The following is a 24,571-nucleotide window of genomic DNA, read 5'->3' as shown; positions in this document are numbered from 1 at the left end:
TCGCGCGATACAAGGTAGGCTTGTCCCCACGCTTATTTATCTAGACTATTGAACTTCATTACGGGCTAGTCTACTTACTTTGTCTTCCATGATCGCAAATGACAGGTGAGTTGATGAATGAGGAGTCGTGTACGCGCATCTGGCGTGCATGTAGACATGCACGAGTTCTCATGTGTTTTGATGGGGCGGGACAGGAAGTTGAATAACTTTTTATTTTTCGGTTAAAAAATAAGCATTTCTTGCATTTGGCGACTACGGAGGTCACCGTTTTCAACTTCAAGGGTTCTGATAGATCATGTAAACTCTTAAAATGCCAAAAATTAGGACTTTACGTATGACAACAACAAATCCTGCAGACTGCAGCTTTAAGCAGAGCCCCGAAGGACAGAGCTGATCCCAAACTGTAATTATCCACCATAGAAAATGACAGATTTGACCAGAGGTAAAGGGGGAAATATTGATGTGTAATATAACGAAATCTTTGGGTGTAGTGAAATAGTTCATACTCTGCATCAGTAAGGCTCTAGGGATTCAACATAAAAGTGTGAAAAAATAATTATCTCCTACAAAGCTGCATTTTATATTACAGAGCAGCTAAATTACACCAAAGAAATGGAATGCCATTTGAAAGACATTTGCAAACTTTATTTTAAGCACAAGTTATTCTAAGATGCTTATTTCTTCATGTAAATTATGCATTAAAGGAACAGCTAAACACGAGGGGAACGAGTGTTTGCAATCTCCTCTTTCCCTGCTGTCGGATATTAAACTGGAGCTACCGACTCTGTTGCTGGAAACGGAGAAAAACTTTTTCATTACATAACAAGTTGACGTTGGCTATTTAGAGGTTCTTGTTAAGTGGAGTTTCTTAGATATATTGTCAGATTGTTGTTTGTATCAACTGTTTCCTGACCACCCTCTCCCTTTGCTTTGCAGTCTTATTCCATAACGCCATCCCTTTCGTTGGATTTGGTTTTCTGGACAATGCCATCATGATTGCAGCAGTAAGTTAAATTATTGGAATGCCATTTTTTTTTTAGGAATTAGCAAAAGAAACCTTCATATGATAACGCTGAGTCCTCTGTTTCCCAGGGAACACAGATCGAACTCTCCATTGGACTCACTCTGGGGATCTCCACCATGGCTGGTAAGAACAGATCAAGCAGCCTGGAGTTGAGTCACATTGCTGTAATATTTAAAATTCCTTTATTATCTTTATAGCTTGTATTATCTCATTAAACATCCTGTATTCGGTCCAGATTAAGGGCTGTAGAGTCAGTGAAGGAAGAACATGTACTAATCCGACTGGATTAAAGCCTTACAAGGAAATTAAAGGATTTGGACAACAATCCTTCCACACCCTGGCATTGCTGTTGAACCAATGACAACATAGTTGTGCAGGAGGTTGAGTGTCTACCATTAAAGGCTACCTTGGGAAGGCTTGAGGTCCTCATCAAGATGACACTTACTTTGTTTAGTAAGGGTTATGTTAGTGGTGGCATGGGTATGAGTCAGCATAGTGCCCCTGAGGGACCAGTCTTCTACTTTTAGGGAAAGAGACCTTGCATCCTTTCATGTTCTGCAGTTTTTCAGTCTGTAACAGAGAGCAGATGCTGTCTAAATCAAAATCAAATCAAATTTATTTGTATAGCACATTTCATGTACAAAACAATTCAAAGTGCTTTACAAAAAATAAAAGCATTGCAGCAGGGAGTGGAAGAAGCATTAAAAATACATAAAAGAATATAAAGGGAAACAAATAAAATAATTTAAATGAATTTAAAAACAAGCAACAGTCCAGATAAATTAAAAGATATCGTGCAGATTTCATGCATAGACACATGAGAAAAGAAATGTTTTTAACCTGGATTTAAAAATGTCTACATTTGGTCTAAAAGCCTTATAGAAACGTGTCTGTGTACAAATAGGAGTAATACAGTTGCCTGTATTAATTTCCCTGTTATGTATAATTAATTAATGAGTAGGTGACTGCTCTTCTGAATGGTTGATTTTGAATGGGTTTTGGTTTCCTTCCCTCACCTCCTCTGCTGAGGTTTTTAAGGATAGCTTATTAGAGGATTAGCCCCACTTCTTAGTACATGCATGCATAATAATCTGTAACGTGCTATCTGCCCTTTAAATCTTCTATTTAAAAGCCTTTAAAAGAAATTTGCATTTGATTATAGGTTGCAGTGGTTACTTTCGCCCTGTAATTGTGGTGTTGGTGTCTTAGAAAATGTGTGTGTTGTGTTAATATCACACATGTGAACATTTCACAGGTAAAAAGTTGACTTGTTCTTTCTGTACACTTTGGTAAAGGCAACAAGTTGAAACTGAATTTGACCTCATGTCGGTCAGCTACTCATGCAACAGGTGGTGCGAATCTTTCTCTAACCACTTCTTTTCTTTTCTCTCACTTATTAACAGCAAACTCAATTATTATTATTGTTTTTTTAATTTGTGTGATTAGTTGTTGTTGTTTTTTTTTTTTTTTTTTTTTTTTTTTTTAAAGGAAAATAACCATTTGAATTCTTCCTTTGAATCAGCCTGTAAAAGAAACATTGACTTTTATTCAACCCTGTTGTTTTGAATGTGCTTTATCAGTGAAATGGGTTTGGTTTTACTTAATTTTCCTCCCATAACAGCCTGTGACGTATTTATTCCACCTGTGCTCATTGCAGTGTCAGTACTGACGTGATAAGTTGCGTCGCCATGGCGTCAGAGTCCTTTAAAAACAGGTTGACCAAATCTCCCCAAATTTCCATCTAGATTTTAAATGTGGCTGTCGTGCATCTGTTATTTAAAACCAAACGTTTTCCAGAATCAGGAATCTGTGAGCACGGAAATCCTTACAGATGCTGCTGCGCTTATTTAGGCTGGAAGTTCAGCAGTACACGTCCTGTCAGAAAGCAATAACACGTCAGTAATCACCTCGGACGTTTTTTTATTACTCCTTTAGCTCACGTGGTGCCACCAGCTGTATTTTTTTCCTTCTCTTTTCCACCAAATCTTGTTGCAGTTATTGCAGCTCAGACGACTGTCATTATGGCTCCTGTTCAGGCTCTCACTTTGGCTCTTTATTACACTGTGAAAACATAAAGGCACTGGAGCTTCCCTTCTCCCTCTCTTCACTGCTAGATTATTCTGTTTCCATGGTTACTTGGCTCTGATTTCCGCTGCAAGGTGCAAATCAGAGGCTGAAGGCGGGCTTCAAATCGATAGCTCCACTATGATGCCTTCATCTATCCAGGCACAGTTTTTTTGTTCCATCACTGTTCATCCAGTTGACTTTTTTTTTACCATTTCTATTCTTATTTTGACAGGGACTTTTTAAGGTTTTTACTTTATGGCTCACTCCTGTTTATTCACCCCTGCGCCCGCTGTTCTGGTGAAATTAGGTGAGACTGCATCGCTGTCTCGCATCCTCATCGCCATCAATAAGTTACTCTTCCGTGTCCAGTTTTAACTTCTGCAGCAATCTGCAGGTGAATTTAACTTCAAGCATGGCTGCTTTGTGTGCCTCCAGTGATTCTCTAAGGCAAAACAAACACCTTCGCTGTTTTAATCAGCAAATACATATTCTACTGTATTATCAGCCACCCTTTGTTAAAAAAGCTGAGTTAGCTTCAGAGGAGAAAGAAGCTGACGGTTTCTCTTTGATCTCTAAGACGTTCACACCTTTTCTCTCCCATCTGATACTTTGATCTGTTCTTCTGCTTGTCATCGCTTTGAATACACAGAGGTGTATGTGGGCAACTTGGCACCGAAGAATTTTAGATGTACTCACTTATCCTAGTTGGACAGTATGTTGGTGAGTTTCAGTTTTCCTGCAAAATGTCCGTCTGAAGAAGGATACAGCGTCCATTTATCCATCTAAAATCCTCCATCGATCCATCCATTCTCTCACACCGAGTAAGCAAAGACGTGCTCGGTCCAGCTGGTCCTGGATAATGCTGAGGAGTTATGTTTTTTCTTTAAAAAGCTGCAATAAAGAAATGTCAGCTCAAGCTGGAAAAGCAGCTGTTGTTAAGATCAGGAGAAGAAAAGCGAGAGGCTTTACTTTCATCTCTTATTTAATCTGGGACATTATATAATATCTAGACTGCCAGTCACTCATATGAGTTGGTTTGCCGACTCAGACTGGAAACAGCTGGTGAATCATATGAATCGAATCTTTGCCAGGTCAGACTTGCAAGTTTTTTCCATTCACCAGGAATGTGCAAGTCTACAATCTTTAGTTTCCAGAGAGAGGGAACCTCAAAACTTCTGAAAACTCCTTAAAATGATAAAGAATTAAACTGAACAGATTAATTTAATGCCTCAGCTGTTAAAGACATCAACATTTCACAAGAAAACATACCACACATTTAGTCTAGAAACGCCCCTGTACTGGATATTAAAAGGAGCCGTGGATCATTTACCAGGTCGGTGTCGAAATGCTGCAAAATCCCTTAAGTGCGATGCATTTCGTTCCTCTGCACCTCCTAAGGGTTTTTTCTTTTCTCATCAGGGAACAGCAGAAATCCAAGTGATTTTCTCTTTTTGTTTCTGCAGCTGCCGCGTGGGGGAACCTGGTTTCAGATCTGGCAGGTCTTGGGTAAGCAGCCTTTCAAACGTTCTCTGAGGGCTCAGGTTTATTCTGAGCTGCTTCTGTCGGGTTTAATGAATTCCTGTGCAGGTTAGAAGAGCTCTGACTTGTTGCATTTCTATGTTAATGGGCAGAGTTTTTTCTCAGTCATGTTTTTTGGTTCAGCACACTACATTACTGCTTTCTCTTTGCTGTGCTACGTGTTGCTTATTTCCTTATTTCTTCCTTGTTTCTGTGTTTGTTTCTGAAAGCAACAGCCTGTTCTTCATAATTAAAAACTGTGTCATATTTTTGTTTTTTCCTAAAAGGATTAGGTTTGGATTAGGGAATGAAAATGTGTCGGTGGATGTTTCACTGGCTTTAAACTCTCAGCGTTAAGCCGCTGTTGATAAATGATTTTTAGCTGAACGTGTGATAAACATTTTATTTAAAGGGATAGTTCGCCTCTTTTGACATGAAGCTGTTTGGCATCCTATTTTAGCAATATCATTTATTAAATTTGACCAACCCCCTGCTGAGTCCTGTGAGCCGAGTTCCAGCCTCGTTTTGGCGTTGATGAAGGTAGTCCGGCTAGTTGGCTGGGGCTTAAAAAAAAACGTTTTACTTCTCAAAACAATATGCGTTCAAAAGAGTAATACATTTGCCTCACAAAATCGTTCATCCAGAAAAAGTCAGACCTCACAATCGTTTGGCACTATTTTCTCTCTACCTTCGTATCACTGCGGGCTGTGTAGACCGTGCAGACCGAAGTGCAGACCGAGCACTCCCCTGCTTACAAGAGAAATTAGCACCAAGCGATGTGAGGACAACGATTTTGTGATGCAAATGTATTACTCTTTTGAACGCATATTGTTTTAAGAAGCAAGACGCTTTATTTTTTTAACCCCCATCCAATTAGCCGGACTACCTTTATCAACGCCAAAACGAGGCTGGAACTCGGCTCACAGGACGCAGCGGGGGGTAAGAAAATGTTCATAAATGATGTTGCTAATATGGGATGTCATACAGCTTCATGTCAAAAGAGGCGAACTATCCCTTTAAGGACGACAATATCTTTCCTGGTGAGAGCATTGCTCTGAATGAAATATTAGAAATGTGTCAGACAAGCATTAGCTGCAAACCAAAGTTTCCCCCCCAAAGTTTTGAAAATGAAACTTAATGTCTGTGACTCATTTTTATAATTCACAGTATTATCTGCAACCTGTGCGCTTTTTGCAGAGCTGTTGATAGACTGACTATGTTTTATAGCCTTAAAAACTCATCTCTGTTCATCTGAATGACATACACGTGTGATATTATTTAATTTGTCTTTGTTTACACAAAAGAAAGACTCCCTCATCCCCGTCGTGGCTTGACTATAACTTTACACCTTTGCCTGATCTGCAGATTAGCTTAGGCTCTTCAGCTCCTCAACTCTGCTTCTGCAGCATGTTTTTGGTTTTCTTTTCTTTTCCTTTATTTATTTATTTATTTTAGAAAGCGGTTTATAACCTGTTACTAATGTTAGAAAACTTTCGTTCTCAGTCATCATGTTGGTGTGATTTGTTTCATACGTTTACCTACAAAAGTTTATCAATTTGGTGTTTCTGAGACCAGGTTAGATCTTAATTTGAGGGGGGGTCTTAAACACATTCTTAGTTTTGTTTTTCATGTTTTGTTTTTTTTAACTGAAAAAATTCTCAAATGTGATTGTGAGAAATGAATATTGTCTATGAACGTCCACGTGTGTGTGTGTGTGTGTGTGTGTGTGTGTGTGTGTGTGTGTGTGTGTGTGTGTGTGTGTGTGTGTGTGTGCGCGCGCAGTCTCGCAGGTTATGTGGAGGCTCTGGCTTCCAGACTGGGAATGCAGGGTCCAGATTTGACGCCCAAACAAGTCGACATGTGGCAGACAAAGTTCAGCTCTCACATGGTGAGATTTTTCAATAGGCATAGAAAGTCGGATGAATCTGAGTCGGATTCATTCTTATGAGTAAAAAAGCATAATGTTCTATCAAAGGTGTCGAGAGATAATTGCTTCAGAAGCAACAAATGTCTGCATTTACTGCATTAAAAACTCATTTGTTCTGAATTATGCATCTCGCTTCAGAACACGTCTCAGTTAGTTTCTCTTCTTTAAACCCTTAAATGAATGTGATTAGGTTTCAGTTTGTTGTTTGTGAGAATAGAATTGAGGGGATTTTAATCAAACGCTTACTTCTCCTTCCCCTCCTGCAGGGTAAAGCCATCGGCGTGTCTATCGGCTGCATTTTGGGGATGTTCCCGCTGTTTTTCCTGAGCGATGATGATGAGACAGACAAAGAAGCACAACCCTGCAGCGACACCACAAACTCCTCCTAACAAGCCACTACATCAGCACAGCGGTGTCACACCTCAACACAACAACCGCAAACTGCTGATGTCAGCATTACACATGTATTTACTGCTGGATGTTTCTCTGTCATCCTGCTCAGAGGGCGTTCACTGCTTTTCTCTAAACATTTTAAGGCAGTTTGAAGCCACAGACGGTGGTATTAATGTTTGCTCCTTTGAAGATGATGGATTTCTATTGATTTAATTTTGCAGTTGGGCCCCTTTGTGATAGATTGATACTTACAGCAAGACTAAAGCAATTACAATCCCCAGATTCCCTCGAGGCGATCGCTTTAAAAACATTTTTAAATGACTTGTTTCCCAGTAAGGAGGCGTGTTTCCTTCTGGTTGTTGGATTTAAATGCTATTTTATGACATTTGGATATGTTGCATAGAGGAGCCATTAAGCCAGGGGACTGACAATGTGTCAATGACAGAAATGTTGGTTTTTACTTGTTTCTTGGAAAAGGCGTGCCTTAAATGACCCTTAAATTGCAACACTACCAGTGTGATGAACAGGGGGTTAGCCAAGCAGCTAAGTACCCTGAGAATTCCCGCACGACTCCCCACATTAATTCCTATATAAACTCCTGGGATTGGCATGGAGTCCACATAGTTGTCATCCTGTAAGTGTAAACAGATTTTTAGGTTGCAGATGTTCAGTTTTCAGTGCGCTGCGGAGCGAAAGCGCTCAAAACTGTAGGAAGACATGCTCATCTACATGTGACAATATCTGTTGAGAGCAAAAGGCAAAAATATTTCCACCATTCGGCAGGAGCGCAGTCATGAGCGTGCAGCGTAGACTTTATTTAATAAGTTGACAATATGGCCGCCGATCGCCTTCCTCAGAGCTCGTTTTTAGAGTCTGACGTTTCTTAACATAAAATGATCCTAGTAAGTCATGCAGTGGGGTACACTGATTTAAAGTGTTTGATCTTGGCAGAGACTTGTGATCAGGACAGCCCCCCCCCCCGCGACCCTAAATTGGAATAAGCGGGTGTAGAAAATGGATGGATCCTGGCAGAGACCCTGCAGAGAAATTAATCATGCATGATTAGCACATGCAAATGTATTTAGCTCATCTTCACTTACCACAAGTTGTAACCTTAAAAGAAAGCACAAATGTGTCACGTGAACGCCCCCTCAGCAGCTTCTGGGGTGGGAAGTGCTCACCAGTCACTGATACTTCCTCTTTCAGCTGTCGGGTTTCTTTTTTTTTTTTTTTTGTTTGTTACCCAACAAAAGGAGATCTAAGACTCCTACAGTCAGTTTCACTACTTTACCAAACTGGTGGTCATTTCCCATCATGACTGCAGAAACGCCATCAGTAGATACTGAATGACAGCGAGCAGTAGGAGCACTATTTCATCTGTTCCTCAGACGGCTGGACTGTCGTACCTTTTCTTTTTAACTCGATGATAAAAGAGAAGCACTTTTTTTTTTCTTCTTCTTTTGCAGAGACTTTATACGTTTGAAGGATTTAGGCTCTAACTATTTATTCATGGGTACATAACAGGTTTGTCTTTAATGCAGTGACGGAGTGTAAAGTCACTGCAGATAAGTATGAGCAGTCTTGTGCATCTTCAAGTTTCCACCAAACGATGTAAATGAAACTGGAACAGTGTCGTCTGCTACCTCGAGGAATAATGTGTGTTTTGCATGAAGAACTGTTGGTGTTGTATTATCTCAGTTTTTATCCTCATTGTGTTTTTTATTAGATGTTTAATGATCTTTAGATGTTTTGTATGGCTACATTGAGGAAGGAGGCGTTCAATGGCAGCAAACACTATTTGGAAACTGAAGTTGCTTTTTTTTTTTCAGTTTTGGCAAATTTTCAAGATTCTTTTTCCTTTTTTTTTTTTTTTTGTTTCCCATTTCTTTTAACTACCTTTTCTCACACATACTCTTGACTTTGATCGTGCCATCTGTGTAATTTAGTTTTAGATCCGTCAGACAAGCGCCAGTTGGTTGAAATTTACCATTTTTAGAGGATCCAGTCCAACAGTTTATACCATAAAGCAACAGCACAGACGTCATCTCATTCCCTCCCTTCTTTTGTGTCCTTCTTCATCCCTCTTTTCCATCCGTCTCTCAGCACACCTGGAGCTGCTTTTTAGATCTACTTAAAAACATGCTTTCTTCTCACAAATTCACTTTAGTGTCTGAATCAGGGCTTCTATCAGCAGGAGTTTGTTGCATAGTTTCGTTTTTTTTTTGTCTGAGAGGATGGAGGTTGTCATGATGGGCTGTGTTCTCTCTACTAATAATGATATTTGCCTGATTTTGTTCTCTAAAGAAAAAAAAATGTAAATGTTTTGAAGCGTGTGAACAATGGTTTGTCTTCCTTTTACTCAGCAAATTGATGGCATGCCATGTTGTGCTGCCACCTTGTGGACAGTGTGGAATAGCAGCTGCTTTGCACTGATACATCTTTGTACTTTAAATCCTGTACCGTCTATATATACGGCGTGTATGCATTTTGCAAAATTCTGTGCAAGTCAAGAAGATAATAAATATGAGAGTGTTTACGTGTGGCTTCACAGATGATGCTGTGCTTCAGTATCTTGTTCATTTCTGAGGTGCTCCGGAGCAAAGGCAGTGACTACCGACAAAGAACGTCCTCGACGTTCCACTAAGGTCAGATCCTGCGTAGTAAAACGGTCACATTCACTGTGAAACGCACCTTTAAGGTCTCTCACATTTTCAGCTCCGCTTTTTAAAATGACAAATAATTTTGGTTATAGTTCTTTCACATGAGGGTTTTTGTCTTTGAAGTTTAACCTGCTTTAAAGTGAAAGGAGCTGACTGGGAAAAAACATGTTATATTCAGCATCTGCATCCATCAATCAGGATTAGCAGCGATTAGCTTTAACAGTACTTTCATAGTCCTGATTAAGATGTTTTTTTTAAAACGGTTACTGTTAGCTTGAGTTGTTTCCTTTTTTTAAACACGTGGTCAAGCTTTCTTGCATTTTAAAATCTTATAGAGGATCATTTTAAATTGGGTTCTTTAAGGTCTGCGTTTTGTTTTTCCTCACTCGGGGTAAAGAATAATCTTGTGGGAACCCAGGCTGAATAAAATTTCCGTTTGTAATTAAAGGAGAAGGAAGACACTGATGGAAAATGTGACAATGTCCCAACCCTTTGCCACAGTTTTAATTACCATAAGCAGTCAGACACTTCTCAGTTCATTAAAACTCTGATTTTAAAGTATTGTAAGGATTATTTAGAATACCATATGAATAAATAAACAACAACACAGGAAATTTACTCAAAGCAAGGTTATATTACGATTAAATTGCAATTTTCTCGCATTCAAAGCTTCTGTAGCGTTACCAGAAGTTTGTCGTTTAAAACAAGACGTCCCTAAAATAGGTTAGTTTCAGTTTAAGGCAGCCTTCTTAATTGACAAACTTCAAGACAGTAAATCTCAAATATCCCCCAACACTTCTGTTTTAACATCTGTCTGCAGGAGATGAGAAATGGCTAGTTTTGTGGTTTGCCACAGCTCTCCTGTGAGGAACAAACTGTTCGTCCGGGTATCGGTTTTAACTGTCATCATCGATACCAAATGAGTGTTATAACATCCCATAAAGTTTAACAGGTCCAGATGATGATATCTTGGCCTGTTTTTGTTTTCCTGTAGTTTCTTGATACCGAAATATCCCTTTTTTTTTAAGTGTATGGCTATCCAAAACTGCAGTATAATAATCTAAATAGTCAAATTTATGTTATTTCCAAAGTTAAATTTCCCATTTTACACCCAGTGCAAGGAACAAAAGGTTAAAAAAAAAGAAGAAATGGATAAATAACCAAACATCTTCAGTGATCGTTTCTCCATATCTGATATTTATGTTGAGAGAAAGTGGCTGCAACAAGAGTGTCAGACAAATTGGTAGCATTTATCTGGGAAATGGACACGTGAAACCACCGTAGAGGAGCACCTGAAGTAAGAATACAATACAAAAATTAGACTTGGATAATTATTTAGCATACACTGTAAAAATAATAAAAATTGGCAACTTGTCTCAAATTAAAGGTCAAATGTTAAAGGGTAAGAAGACATTAACAGCTGCTGTTTTTCACAGCTCATTGACAGAAATGGCCTCAAAACACAGAGCACAGGACAAGTGATTTATTATTATTTTTTTTTTATCCAACATGAACGTCTGAAATTACTGTTATTCTTCTAAACCAGCTACATTAAAAAAAGATGAAAATAACTGAGCAGATTTTCATTAGAAATAGATGCATCACTTGTCTAATTCTCAGTGTGCTGGCCTCATTCACATAACACAGTAACAGTCATCACAAGATTCAGCTTCATACGCTTAGTTTCGCATCAGCTCCAAGTGCGTCTGTAAGTCTGCAGTGGAAAATGAATCTGAATAAAAACAGGCTTCAGGGTGTCGAACTGTAGTCGCATAAAATATGAAACATCTGTGTGAATAAATAATTTGACCTGTGAAAATGCAACATTGGTCGCTAATACAAACCCGAATTAACTCATCAGGCTGTTCAACATGTTGGAAGTAAGAAGCTGATAAAGCTACAGTTTTACATATTTCTTGCACTAAATATAATCTGTTAAAATGCAGCAGGATCCGCTCGTGTTGTTCTAATCGTGCGTTTCAGCCGAGCTGGGTCGCAGATTGATCAGCCTCGTTTGTTTTGTGGTAAAGGAGATCCGTGTAGAAGACACATGGGCAGGATTCGCACAAAGGGACAGCAGCTGTAAAGCATCAATGCATTGACGTGACATTTCACTAACAAAGCATTTCACAAACGTACCAGGAATTCAGTTCGACGACGTCACCGCTATTTTCTTAAGCAAACAGAAAAAAATCAGATAAAAAAATATATATTTTTATTAACCAACTGATTGGCTCGGTCACACATAATTAGGACACTAATAAATATTAACTTGTTTTAGGTCGATAATGAAGTGCTGGAGATGCACAACTGAAAAATATCTTCACCCAGCAGGTTGTTGTGTCATGTGACGGGTCGAACATACACACTGAGCGCTGTGAACGCAGCATCTCGTGTTTATAGAAAAAGGAAATAAACCCTTTCATTTGAAACTCAAAAAAATTTAATAAGTCAATTTGCAAGACTCAAAAAGAAACACAAAACCTTACATATTTACAAAATTTTGTCAGGGAACAGCATCTATTCACCTTGAAAGATGGTATCAACCGTTATAGACCTGATTAAATTACACTTTGCAACAAGATTTAGTAAGAGGAAAATACGTGATTTAATCCCAGAGTCGCCTATGATTCAAAACAACTTTCGTCACCTTTGGAAACATGTGAATTATCTCAGGTAATGTCTGCAGGTTTTTACTCTCAAATGCATTTTCTTTTGCATAAAATTGATTTTCTTGTACATTTTTAGATGTTCGGTCTTCCTCCTCTTTTGCCCACAATAGCCAAAACATGTTGTCTTATGAGGGGGCCAACTATATTGGATAGAGTTGCGTGAGCAAAAGGAAATGTCTGTGTACGTGTAGCATTATATTTTAAATGGGAAGTAAGACTTGGCATTTGTAGCTAATGAGAGACGGATCTCCAATGCGTTAGCCCGAAGATGTGTCTGTTTAATGGACAGCTGAACTAAAGAAACCAGATATGTACCTTTTTCTTTTTAAAACTTGTACTTCTTCTAAAAACAAACAAAAAAACTACACATTTTTGTGGAAACTTGTGTACTTCACTTATCATTCAGTTTTTCAGGTGTATTGCTCTTTCTGGTCAGTCGGGATTTTTCATGCACCGAACAATCTATAATCGACCGGGTCAGACTCGGATTGTAACTCACTAAAAGCCTGGTGTCAAATGGCCTTTGAGGGAATTTCTCAGAGACGGCTATTAATCATAAAAAAAGTGGTTTAACTGTTGGATCTATTTATTGAAAATTCAGATGGTGAGCTAATAAGGGCACCATTCAGGTTTATGCTGGGAAGATCGGTTGCCTCTCCAAACTGCCCTGACACATTCTTTTTGTAACTGAATGATGTTCCTCAGGTGTTTACATATATCATGTTTTAAAGCTCTGGTTACTGCAGCACACTGTCCCAACACTAAGCTCTGACTCGGTGGTAGCTTCACTATAATAATGTCCACAACTGTTTACATCAGTGTCGGCTAAATCAGCTTCTCTACAACAGACCGATACACTAATCCACATTACTCAATTACTACAGATGAGTAGTAACACGGACACGGTGGTAACAGCCTCTATTAGTGCCGTGGATTTGGATTGTATGCTAACACATACTGTGCAGTTGCTATTTTAGGTTGAAAGTTTTGAATAATTACTAATAATTGCACGTAATGATTAAGTTTTTACTTAGTTTTTTTTTTTTTTTGCATTTTGTTTTTTATTATTTGTTTGAAACTTTAAAAGTGCTTCACAGGAAATAAATGTTAAAATAATACAATAATCAAATGATAATTAAATATCCAAACAATATCCTTAAGTTTGCAGTTTACAGAATGGTGGCCATTGTACAGCTGAGATCAGTCCTGATCCACAGCTCTGATATTACAGGCTCTATTCGCTTCTGGCTTTCATTTAAAAAGGCTAAATGGTTATTCATACCGGGGCAAACTGTCAAAACATGCAGGTCAATCTACCGTTAATAACTGTAACAACAAAAACCCTTAGTTAATGATTACACGCTTCGATATGCTACCCTACATATACAAATACTTCTTCAGTTTGTTTAATAGCGCATTTCTTCCTGAAAACACCGTATTTGTTATTACATAAAGAAAAAATGTCATATCCAGCACATCAGCTTAAGTGAAAATGGGAGACTACAGGGATGTAAAGCGAGCGTATGACAAACAAAACTTACAAAACAACAAAATCTAAATATGTACATACAAATAATGATTTGATCTTTTTGAAAATACTCAATCACTCCTTCCAGCTCATCATAATCTCATCATTTTATCTATCATTACTTCTTTCAATTCCATTTAAGCCTTCTTTTCCACCAGACTTGCGGTCGACTGGACTATCCTTTCCTTTACAGACTGAAGTTGCCCAAAGGAAGCTCTCAGGGATCAGTGTTTTCTGTTGTCATTTTTAACTTGTACAAGGTTCCCAGTTTACTTTCAAATGAGTTCTTAATGGTAAAAGTCACATTGTTGTCATATACATTCCTGGTCTGTATTATTATTATTATTTTTTTTCGTGTGGGCAGTAACAAAACCTTTAGATTTTTAAAAACAAAGCTCTTTTGCCTGCAATAGGCCTTTTATCTTAGTTCAGATTTTCAAATGATGTACGTATGGGCTGTGATGGCAGAAGCTACGCTCGTTTGCTCCAAAATCAAAACTCTAGAATTAAATAATAATCACTCTTTGGCCAAACAGAGAGGGTACAGAGTCCTTTCAAAACTGATCCTGGATTAGTCCCTGGGCAACTTCCACCTATTTTGGCACTCATTTCAGGGTGTAGTTCTATCTGCGTTTACTTAGCAGTAACCATTTTGTGTCCTTTCTATAGAATATTCAGTTATGGACACAAAAGTGATCAAGTCGAACCAACCCGGGTAGTCTCAGTGAATAGCTGGTGCTGATCGGTCATTGGTTGTCGTCTTCTTGAGCTTGACGCCTCGTCGGATAGCCACAAGAAAGTCCTCCACCTCGCTATATTCCGTCTCCTCCAGGAGCTCTGGGAGAGGTCGGCGCTCCCACTCGGACATCCGACTGCTTGGCTGGGGTGGTGGGGTAGGAGGGTCGGACCCCTCATCTGGATGCGGGGTCTCCCAGCCGATGGACTTCTGTGACAGCGGCCCGCTGCTGCCAGGCGACAGCGGGGTGGTTGGGGGGCTAAGTGGGGTCCGTGGTGGGAAACCAGGATGTTCAGGCACAGTTGGGGTCTTGACTGGGATCATGGGGGGCTTGATGGGAATTGGGCCCAGGCTGAGGCCCCCAGAGGGTCGCCTTAAGTTGGGTTTGGAGGATGGAGTTCGTCGAATAGTAGCAATACCTGGGGTGACGATGGCTGATGGGTTGGAAGGCAGTCCAGCAGTGGAAGCGGGGCGTTTCGACTGGAACATGCGCCGGTACGACTGACTGATGTCACTGTTCCTTGGGATGGTGGACGACTTATCAAAATCTGTTGACTGGTGCTGCTGCTCCCCCTCCTGATCTGCACCCACAGAGTAGTAGTCACAGTCTGACACTATGGTGAACAAAAAAAAAAGAAAAGGTGAGTTACAACACAGTGTTTTCATGATTAACTCCAAATCAAACTGATGTTTCATTCTCACGTGGCCTATTGTTCGCTGATGAGAATTTCTGAACAATTCTGGCGAACAGTGAATGCACCATGATCTGAACAACAATGCTTTAGAATTACTGGGATCTGTGACAACTGTTTCCTGTAAATCTGGCTCACAGAAATGCATATTTTTAGACTTCGAGGACCCGAAACATTGAAAGAGGGTAGTTGGCTTTTTTTTTTCTCTGAGTTATTGAGTGTAGTGGCACCCATATGCTCCCATGTACTCTCAAGTATAATAATGTCCCCTCTAAGATCACCTTTTCATGTGATTACGTCCTCCTGAAGTTATGCCACGCATGTGATCTCCTTGTTCTGACATCACTCAGTATTGTTTGCATTAAAAGGAAAAAACTATGTCTTCCTAACAGCCCTACAGAGCCTGCATTCTTGTCTGCTTACATTTTTAATGCCACTGGTGAGTGTTAATGGCCCACAATGCTCTCTGTATTTTTACGCTGAAGCATTCTAGTGAATCATTTTCTGCTGTTTTACAGGCATCGATAGATAGATAGATGATAGATAAGTACTTTATTCATCCCAATTTGGGAAAATATTGTGTTGCAGCAGCGTACAATTAAAGGAAAAACAAGCAAATAGAATAGAAATAGAGAATAAACATCAGCTATAAACAAATCTACAGTATAGAATAAACAGAGAAATAAACATTAGCTATCACTACAGTGATATGTATCTAGAGGGGTCAGGGTTAACTTTGTTGAGAGTAAGTTTGAAGTTTTTCCACTCACTTTTGTTGGCTTTGTATGCGATTGCCTGATATCTTAAAGTTGCCTCAGGTCGATTTTGATATTCTTACTTGGTTTGACTGCTTGAATTCACCAGCCGTAATTACCAAAGCAAATGCTGTGTGAAAAGTGACAAGTGGGTAGTTGCCTTGCAACAGCAACACATCCTTTGTTGCCAAATGTGTCGGTGTTACTCAGCAGATGCATTTCCGTGATTTAGTTCACAAATTAGTTTTTCAAACCGTCAAGTTGTGCGATAAATTTTGTGATAGTGAAGTTGAAAATCTGTTAGTGTGCATCTGCGTACCTTGTGAGGGGATGGTGTCCTCGGAGCAGCAGGGTGTGTTGGTCTGACTGCTGTAGCCGCTGGAGCCCTGCAGCGAGTCCCTGCTGGAGCCGTGGATGTCCAGCTGGAGGCCTCGGGCCAGCGCTCGGGCCAGCTCCTCGTGGGCTTCCTTGTCCACCTTTCGGTATCACCACAGGCACAGGCAGGTAAATATTGGTTTGTTATTTCGACTTGTCTGGATTTTAAGTGGTCATCGTGTCCAAAAATAAATAAAAATAAATAATAATTTTACTATTTCATACCTTTGGGGATGTTCCTTTGACCCTGTGAGGCTCCTCCCCTAGTGTGGCGACATCAGCGCCCTGATGGCTGCTGGGATCTGTCGTCTCTCTCCTGTCCTTACTCCTTCTCAGAGTGTTGACCATGGGCTGGTCATACGGGCCCGGTTTGGCCCAGTCCTACAGAAGAAGACACAATCCAAAACAACTCTTGACCACATTTTGGGCAGTTTGTGTTTTGCAGCATCTGATTGGAATTGTCGGTTCAGATATTTTATAGACTAAATGATTTGATACCAAATCTATGGGTGAAGAGAAAGCTAAGAAAATAAAGGCATTTCTTTTTTTAATTAAAACTAAGACCCTATCTTGGAGGGGGATAAATAATGGTGTTGTCAAATCAAAGAATTCAAATTTTATTAGTAATATTTTTGGTTTCTTGATGCAGAGAGAACGCCTCTATCACGGATAGCCTCCATGATAATGAACTGTACTAAATTAGGATTTGATTCCATTTCTGTTGTTTGGCTTGTGAGTTCATAATAAAGGAGTCAAAGACGGCACACATCTTTCAAAACGTGAACTTTGAAAAAGGTTGCAGCTCTAATCTGAACTGCAGCCAAAGAAGTAAAGAGAGTGCTGCAACAATAAGTTGAGAAGACATAAAAATCAATAGAAAGAAGCAAAGATGAAACTGGGACAAACTGAAGGCAAAGGGGAAGACGACAGGGAGAAATGCGGATCAAACCTTCCAGGTTGGGACTCTGGATGATGGGATCATTCCAAGCCCGGAAGGGCTTAAAGGTGGGAACTCTTCTGGTTGGCCTGACTGAGACCACGGCCATGTTGGACAAACTGACGAATAGGAGGGCGAGGAGATGGGAGAGATGGTGGTGGAGGAAGAGGAGTAGGTGAAGTATGAGGGGTGGAGGTGGGTGTCCTGGGTCTGCAGTACCACTCCGTGCAGACAGAGGGCAGCATGATGGTCAAAGCCGTTTGATAACTGAGGGTGAGTGGGCGAAGGAGAAACAGAAACAAGTGAAAAATTAAAGATGATGATTTATGACTTGATGTGAAAACAAGGCGCAGGTGGAAAAGTGCTGCATGCAGAACAAAGAGGCATCATCTCTTTTGTATCAGCATCTGCAGCAGCTGAACAAACGTGGATTTGTTCTGCGATTGGAAAGTTCAACCATAAAATCTGCTCATTTTCATCACGACAATGTCCATTTTCTTAAAGGTCACTCAACATTAGTCTGACAGTAAAATAGGCACGATTGAAAGCTCCTCAAAACAAAAACAGATCAGCGTTTGTGACAATGGTCCGACTGGTACGCAAACCTAAGGCCTGCGTGTTTTCACATGTATTTGTTCACCTGTTGCTCCCCATAGCTGGGCTCAGCGTGTGAGGGTGAGGAAGATGAGGAGGCCTCCTCATTGACGGACTGAGACGACAAAGAAGAGACACACCGCCGCAGCAGAGCACGCACACAGAAAAAAAGCACAAGAAAAGCTGAGGAAGCACGACAAATGTTAGCAACAAAAGCAACACGGGAAGTAGTAAGTACACAAATGAATCGTAAATCAGAGGGGGAACAGGACAGAGAAATGTTAAATGGAAAAGAGGAAGGTTCAGTGGAGTGCAAAGCTGAAAGTGATGAACAGACAAAACGAGATCACAAACGTTTCTTTTAATTCAGAAATGTATTGCTCAAACAGTCCCATTTCACGGCCATAAAAAGTACGTCATGATGGGATGAAGCTCATTGTTCAGATTTAAAGGAAGCTTTTTGAAAAACAAACATAGTTGTCTTATCATTAATGGAAGTCACATGTTGTTAACTTAACTACATCATGTTATCATATAAAATGTCGTAGCAATGGTGGAAAACATCCCAAAACTGCTGCTAAAACTCAGACTGTATTCACGGGGAGGCAAAGTTAAAGGGAAGCTTGCAGCTTTCCAAACAGAGCTACTAAATCTCCCCTGCACATGCATCTCACATACGTTTACGGCCAGATTCCTCATGATGTTTGGGTGTTTTAGTCCTACTGAAACCAGAGGAAGATCCAACCCACCACCAACCCGTTTGATTTGATCAACCAGACGATTGATCAAATCAAAGAAGTCACCAACAAAGACTCTTTGTAAATGCAGTGGATATGTTTTTTAGTCTGTCTTTAATTCCTAATATGTTATTGATGCTTTCTTTCTTTTTTTTTATTTAGAGTAGCATATTTTTCTTCTCCCTTCTGTCCACACTTTGCCCATGAAGCACAGCTTAGGAAACATTGTTTCACTGCAGCTGCAGTGACTCAGCAAAACACACAGAGCTGTAGCATCATTGGTTGATTGCTAGGAGGCAACCCGGGACCATCGATAGACTTCATACTGTCAGACAATAGGCATGTTTGAAAAGAAGGCAAATGAGGGTATGGACATATTTTTCTGTTCTGGTGGGCACTAAGTAAATGTATCCAACTACTGTTACCTGCAAGCTCTCTGGAGGCATTGGTGAGGGGGATTTGGACTGGAAGGCGTCCTGTGAGATGAAGCCGGAATCATGGGAGGACACTGAAGACAGACGGGCAGGCGTCTGCTGGGGCAGCACCGAAGAGGAAGAGGAGGAGGCCCGGTAACGGAAATGGGAGGTGGGTGAGTGGCAGTGTGAGCCGCTGGAGCGAGAGTCGCTGCTGTTCACGCTGTTCAGACTACTGTGGAACAGAGGGAGAGCACGATGAATGATGATGACACCTCAGTGTATTCAGGAACTGATTTAGGTTTAATATAAAAGTGGCCACCATGTTGTAACCAAAGGAGATCTACAGAGAGCCACAATGAGCTTTCCAAACGACATTGAGACTACAAGGACCTAAAGTAAAAATGCAGTAAAGATCTAAAGCTCTTCCCTTTCCTATTAACATTAATCTAACAGGAAACATAATCCTTGGAACAGATAATGTAATGATTTTTCAGAGTGCATCAATAATGCCTGGAATGCCTTCGTCTTTCTAATAAACTAATGGGTCACACACGAGGAAGTGAATAAAATGTGCAGTTTCACGTTTGCACCACATGGGGGCAGCAGAAAGTGTAATTAAAATTTTTTTTTAGTTGGTTTCTGCAACTAATGGGCAGTTTGCTGCGGCCCAGAAAAGAAAATGCAAAATGGACCCACACGACCAAAAAGTAATGGGGCTCCCTAGTCTCAGCCACAGTAACAAACCTGCACATGCTGGACTTCCTGGACACTGTGGTGCTCGGTGACGAGGGTGGAGTTTGGTAGGACCAGGTGCACTCTGAGCCCTTCAGGTCTACAATTACCTGGAGAGAAATAAACATAAAACAGTCTCAAGGTAAATGCTCGTTTGACAAGACTTCCGTTAACAGGCAAGAGTTTAATTTACCAACTCAAACTGTGAATCCAGCAGGTTTTAGGATGCAATACGGCTCAGCCTGCTCTTCATCTGCCTGTTTGTCTACGTTCCTATCTAAGCTGTCATTATGAAAGACTATTTTCCCTCACGGGGGCTAAGACAGTGCTGACATTTTATCAGGATGCCTCCTGGAAACCTGTAGATTGACGTAGCGATGAGACGGATGAAGTCAGGTTTTCTGAGGGATTCATTGAGTTAGAAATAGTTTTGTAATAATTCAGAGGAAAATATAAAAGCAGTTCACACTCAAACTGATGAAAACCTGCTGGGATCATACCTATTATACCTACCTACATATGGAAAAAAAAACAAGTATATAATCTTGAAAGTCACTATCTGAATTATATGCAAGACATCTTGAGCAGGCTTTACTAAAATGAAAACAGCTTAGAAAGGAAAATTCTTGCTGGAGAAAAAAGGGATTTCAGAAAATAAAATGTATAAATCTAAAGCCAGTTTGTAAAGATCCTGAATACAATCACTGCCTTACATTACTTCAACTTAAATGTGCTAAACAAAATGTTCCATGTGTGATGACCTACTGGTTTCAGATTTAACTATAAAAACATTGAACAATAAAGTGTGATGCTATAGAAAATGGTTGCATGTATGGGGATCTGCTTTAATAGTATTAACCATCGGTGGGCTTATAAAACACCGGATGAGTTCTACCTAAATCAACATACAGGATCAGAAAACTGATTTATCCTCAGCAGGCAGAAAGTGTGTCAGAACAAGAGGAAGATGGCCATCTGCTACTTGGCCTACAGCTCTGTTAAGCAGGTTTTGGCTGCTAGTAATACGCAAATATTCAAATTTCTCAGTCAATGAACAATTTCCCAGAGCCAAAATGTGACATTCCAGTTGGATTCATTCTGCGACGAGCAGTCCAGCGCTCAGACATTTTGTTCACCGAAACATCTCACCTAAAAATGCAGCAAATCTTCACAAATGAGAAGCTAAAACCAGAAAATGATCTAATTAATTCTATCATTTCCTGCCAATAGATAAACTGACTGAAAATCTGTCATATGTTTGCGTAGAAGGTTGAAATTTCATCAAAGTTAATATATTATAATTCAGTGTTTCACTCACTCTTCAGAGACAACTTATTAACGCCAGTCAGAATAATCTGAACTGCACTGAAAATGTATTATAGCAGAGCATATTAAAATGGAAAGAAGCAGTTTGGATGCAACAAGTCCAGGAAAAAGAGCGAGGGCGCATAAAAGATGCCTAAAAATTTAGCAGGAAGTCTGCCAAAGACCAAAGTACTGATTTACCATTTGACTGAAAGAATAACTATCAGAGCTTTCTCTGTAGAATACAAAAAAAAAAAAAAAATCCTTTTTGTACCAACAGGAAATCACACAGGTTGGCCTAGTAGTTTAAAAACCTCTAGGAATCACTGAAAAATGCTCTTATCAGAGGAAATTGTGCGATGGTGAACGCTGGTGTCAGACAGCTGTACCTGCTCACTGGAAGCAGGCAGCTTGTGTGGGTCCATGGTCAGTGTCTTCAGGTCATCTGTCAGAGTCTGGAGGTGAGTGATCTCTCCCAGCATGGACATCTCCTCATCCTGACACACAAACAAACATCAGCGAACTCCAAAATTTACTCCACTATGATGTCTCTCGGAGGAGGTTCAGGAGCTGAGCAGCAGTAGAAACATGCTTTCATTCTTATATTCAAAAATAGTTGTTGTTTTTTTCTAATACTTGACAACACTACTGAAACCTCTTATCAATTTTTTTAATTTTTTTTCCTTTTTCTGCCCAGTGGTTTGGATACATAAGCAGTCTCAATGTGTCACTGACCACAACAGGCCGCAGCATGGACACGAAGCAGCAGAAGCGACTCCTCTCCTCCACCAGCGCCCTCCTGACGGCCTGCTTCTCCGTCTCCTCCAGCAGCAGGTACTTATCGCTGACATCCTGCATAGCGCTGTCCAGCTGAGGCTGCAGGTCTCCACGTCCTGAACACAGAAACGCACGCAGTTATGATGACAGAAAACTGAAAGATTCACACTGCTGTGCTAAGGCTGGTAAACATGCTCAGAACCAGGCTGCAACCAAGTTATTTACATAATTAACATGCCGATTGCTTGTTTTGTAAAATGATTCAACATTGTGGATTATTATCAGTATCAAAGGAGTCCAAGATGACACACACAAAAAAAAAAAAAGATCTTACAAAAACATCATTATGCAAGTCTTGGATTTGAGAATATTTTAAATTTTTGCTTGAAACACTGAAGAATTGAAGTTAAATCCACTTCACCCATAAGATTCACACACATTTCCAAAGATAACGCCTCAAAAATAGTTCGTTTCTTCATTAATAATAAATTAATTAAATACTCATCTATGGGCATACTGCAGAAAATACCATGAAAAGCTGCATTTAAAAAAAGTTCCAGATATGCACAAAAAGAGGAATGGAATAAAAATCTAAAGTCTCCAAAGTAATTCCATCAAAGTGCTCATTTAAGAAGCAAAACTGAAGCGGCATTCAGATGAATGTTTGTGGTATTAAGACAATTGAATTGAGTTAATCATAATTCAGATGTAGAAAGTCGAGATGGTGAGTGTGAGAAACACCGAGGGGAAATTAAGGGGAGGCAGACAGCTTCAGGCAAACCACAGCCAGATTATGAGCAAGCTGTAAGATTCAGTCTCACCAAACAGAACTGGAGTTAGACAGAGAGCAGTCTGTTCTGAGACTGCAAACACTAGATCGCCTCAAAACAATAGTTAGTCCCCCACAAACCATCAAACCACATGAAAGAATTAACCAAGTTCAGAGGCAGCAATTAGTCAAGCCGTTCTACTGGGAAATAAACAACTGCTGGTGTCTGATTAAAACACATATTAGATAGTTATTAATAATCTTCATTATATTTGCTTGCAGAGAAACCACATCTTGAATTACATCACCACTATTGTGAAACATGGACATTTCATAAGAGGACTCCGACTTATTGCATCCAGGCAACCCAGATTGGTTTCTAAAAATCAGGTTTTTGGGACACTTTCTTTTTAAAAAATGTATTTTTGGTCCATACTTTCTGCAATGAATTCTCTAAAGAAATTATTTAGGCTGACAGTCTGAGTGTTACAGGCCTTGATTATCTGTTTTTTTTTTTTGTTGTTTTTTTAATTAACTTCAGAGGGTTAATGAAAGTCATATGTTCAGTTTATGTACATGTTTTGATTTACTTTTCAGCCTATGATTCACCTGCTGACACACTGCTGGTGTTCCCTGGATTTGCTTTTTAATCCCGCTTTGATCGTTCTCAAAGTCTGAGACTTGACATAATGTGGACTGATAAGAAGAGTAGGGGATGTTGTAAGTGGATGATTTGCAGAGGAAGTAACTTTGACATATGTGTGTCATTAAACTGCAAATTGACCAGTCACAGGTCATAATATCTCTACTGTTTTTTTTCCCTAAAGCACAAAGAATCCTGATATGAGGTAATAACGTAGGGTTGATCTGTAACAGCCGTGCAATGACTGAAATCGATCCACCGGTTACGTTTCTTTAGCTGAGGACACTCTCAGTAGTTCAGTCGGCTTTGGCTTTGAGCAGACAATGAAGAAAGATTCCATTTTGTGGTGCTTTTATAGCCTTGATTCATAGATATCTCCAACATATCCTCGGTCTGCCCCAAGGCGACCTCCGAAGTGGGGAAGTCTGAAAAACCTAAACTGGCTCCTTTCGATGGAGAGGAGCAGCGACTCTACTCTGAGCCCCAGTCTATCCTTCATCTTTAGCCCAAACACCTTTCTTAGGAAGTTTGGCCACATTGGACAAACAAATTTGTCATTTTACATTATTTTTCAAACACTTGAGGAGCTAAAGACAGAATAAGGAAGACTGAAAGCATTAATATACAGACCAAATGTATTGCTCAAACTCTTCATGGGTTTGTTGGCAGTAAGACATGGCAGAGTGAAAAACGTCCGTTGCAATTTCCCAGAGCCCAAAGTGGCATTCAGTTATGTGTGACCACATCACATTTAATCCACTAATTTCATTATAATCTGTCGATTGCTGCTTTTTTGCTCTTTAAGTGCTATGGGGTTCAGATTTTCCTCTATAAGGCGATTGTTTAGCAATCCCATCTTCTACAGTTGAGGGAAGACATAAACATGCAATTAAAGTTCCTCATTTCTCCAGTGAGACCCAGAGCTGGCTTCTGTGGTCAGGCTGATAGATGGGAGAGAGCTCAGTCTCTCTAACTGAACTTTTCCAGGCAGACGCTTCAGTGATAAAGAGACGAAGACTGGCTTCATGAGAAAGGGAATGCCATTCCCGGTTTCCCACAGAATTCAAGCAATACGATGCCTGGAGTAAGGGATTGTTTTTATGTTTTGTTTGTGTCTCTTTCCCTTTATGTTTGTATTCTTTCCATTTTTCTTCTCTCTTCACCTCCGTCTGGTCTCTTTTTACAATCTATAATCACATTCATTGTAAGGCAAAACACAAGCCAGAATTTAACTCACTTAAGGTGGCATCAATGCAGGAGGACTAGAGATTCTCTTGCAGTGTCGATCGGTAAAGTCACATAAAGAATAACCTG

General features: G+C 39.9%; 2 protein-coding genes and 1 long non-coding RNA gene across 5 annotated transcripts in view; 1 reads left to right on the top strand and 2 right to left on the bottom strand.

The window, feature by feature from the left end:
* LOC142367073 (uncharacterized) overlaps positions 1 to 4,126 on the bottom strand; it is a 30,267-nt gene extending 26,141 nt beyond the window's left edge. Inside the window, exon 1 of the long non-coding RNA XR_012767005.1 lies at positions 3,788 to 4,126. This is a non-coding gene — a long non-coding RNA (uncharacterized LOC142367073). The remainder of the gene's footprint in view (positions 1 to 3,787) is intronic.
* Positions 1 to 7,947, top strand: part of tmem65 (transmembrane protein 65) — a 31,529-nt gene extending 23,582 nt beyond the window's left edge. Inside the window, exons 3-7 of the mRNA XM_075448973.1 lie at positions 937 to 1,004; positions 1,093 to 1,147; positions 4,555 to 4,597; positions 6,392 to 6,497; positions 6,803 to 7,947. Coding sequence (XP_075305088.1) covers positions 937 to 1,004; positions 1,093 to 1,147; positions 4,555 to 4,597; positions 6,392 to 6,497; positions 6,803 to 6,925 — 395 coding nt within the window. The 3' untranslated portion in view covers positions 6,926 to 7,947. The remainder of the gene's footprint in view (positions 1 to 936; positions 1,005 to 1,092; positions 1,148 to 4,554; positions 4,598 to 6,391; positions 6,498 to 6,802) is intronic.
* Positions 7,948 to 12,009: 4,062 nt separating this feature from the next.
* Positions 12,010 to 24,571, bottom strand: part of LOC142367288 (protein MTSS 1-like) — a 61,022-nt gene continuing 48,460 nt past the window's right edge. Inside the window, exons 8-15 of one of the 3 annotated variants that reach the window (XM_075449283.1) lie at positions 21,804 to 21,961; positions 21,458 to 21,565; positions 19,776 to 19,873; positions 19,041 to 19,263; positions 17,297 to 17,551; positions 16,573 to 16,728; positions 16,292 to 16,448; positions 12,010 to 15,139 (exon numbers count right to left, since the gene is read on the bottom strand). In XM_075449283.1, the coding sequence (XP_075305398.1) occupies positions 14,511 to 15,139; positions 16,292 to 16,448; positions 16,573 to 16,728; positions 17,297 to 17,551; positions 19,041 to 19,263; positions 19,776 to 19,873; positions 21,458 to 21,565; positions 21,804 to 21,961 (1,784 nt within the window). In that variant the 3' untranslated portion in view covers positions 12,010 to 14,510. The remainder of the gene's footprint in view (positions 15,140 to 16,291; positions 16,449 to 16,572; positions 16,729 to 17,296; positions 17,552 to 19,040; positions 19,264 to 19,775; positions 19,874 to 21,457; positions 21,566 to 21,803; positions 21,962 to 24,571) is intronic. The other 2 variants (XM_075449284.1, XM_075449285.1) reach the window with 2 other exon arrangements.

Source organism: Odontesthes bonariensis, chromosome 18 (assembly GCF_027942865.1).
Source record: "Odontesthes bonariensis isolate fOdoBon6 chromosome 18, fOdoBon6.hap1, whole genome shotgun sequence".
Classification (NCBI taxonomy): Eukaryota; Metazoa; Chordata; class Actinopteri; order Atheriniformes; family Atherinopsidae; genus Odontesthes; species Odontesthes bonariensis.
The sequence above is the reverse complement of the archived record's forward strand: the minus strand, read 5'-3'. Positions and strand labels throughout refer to the sequence as shown.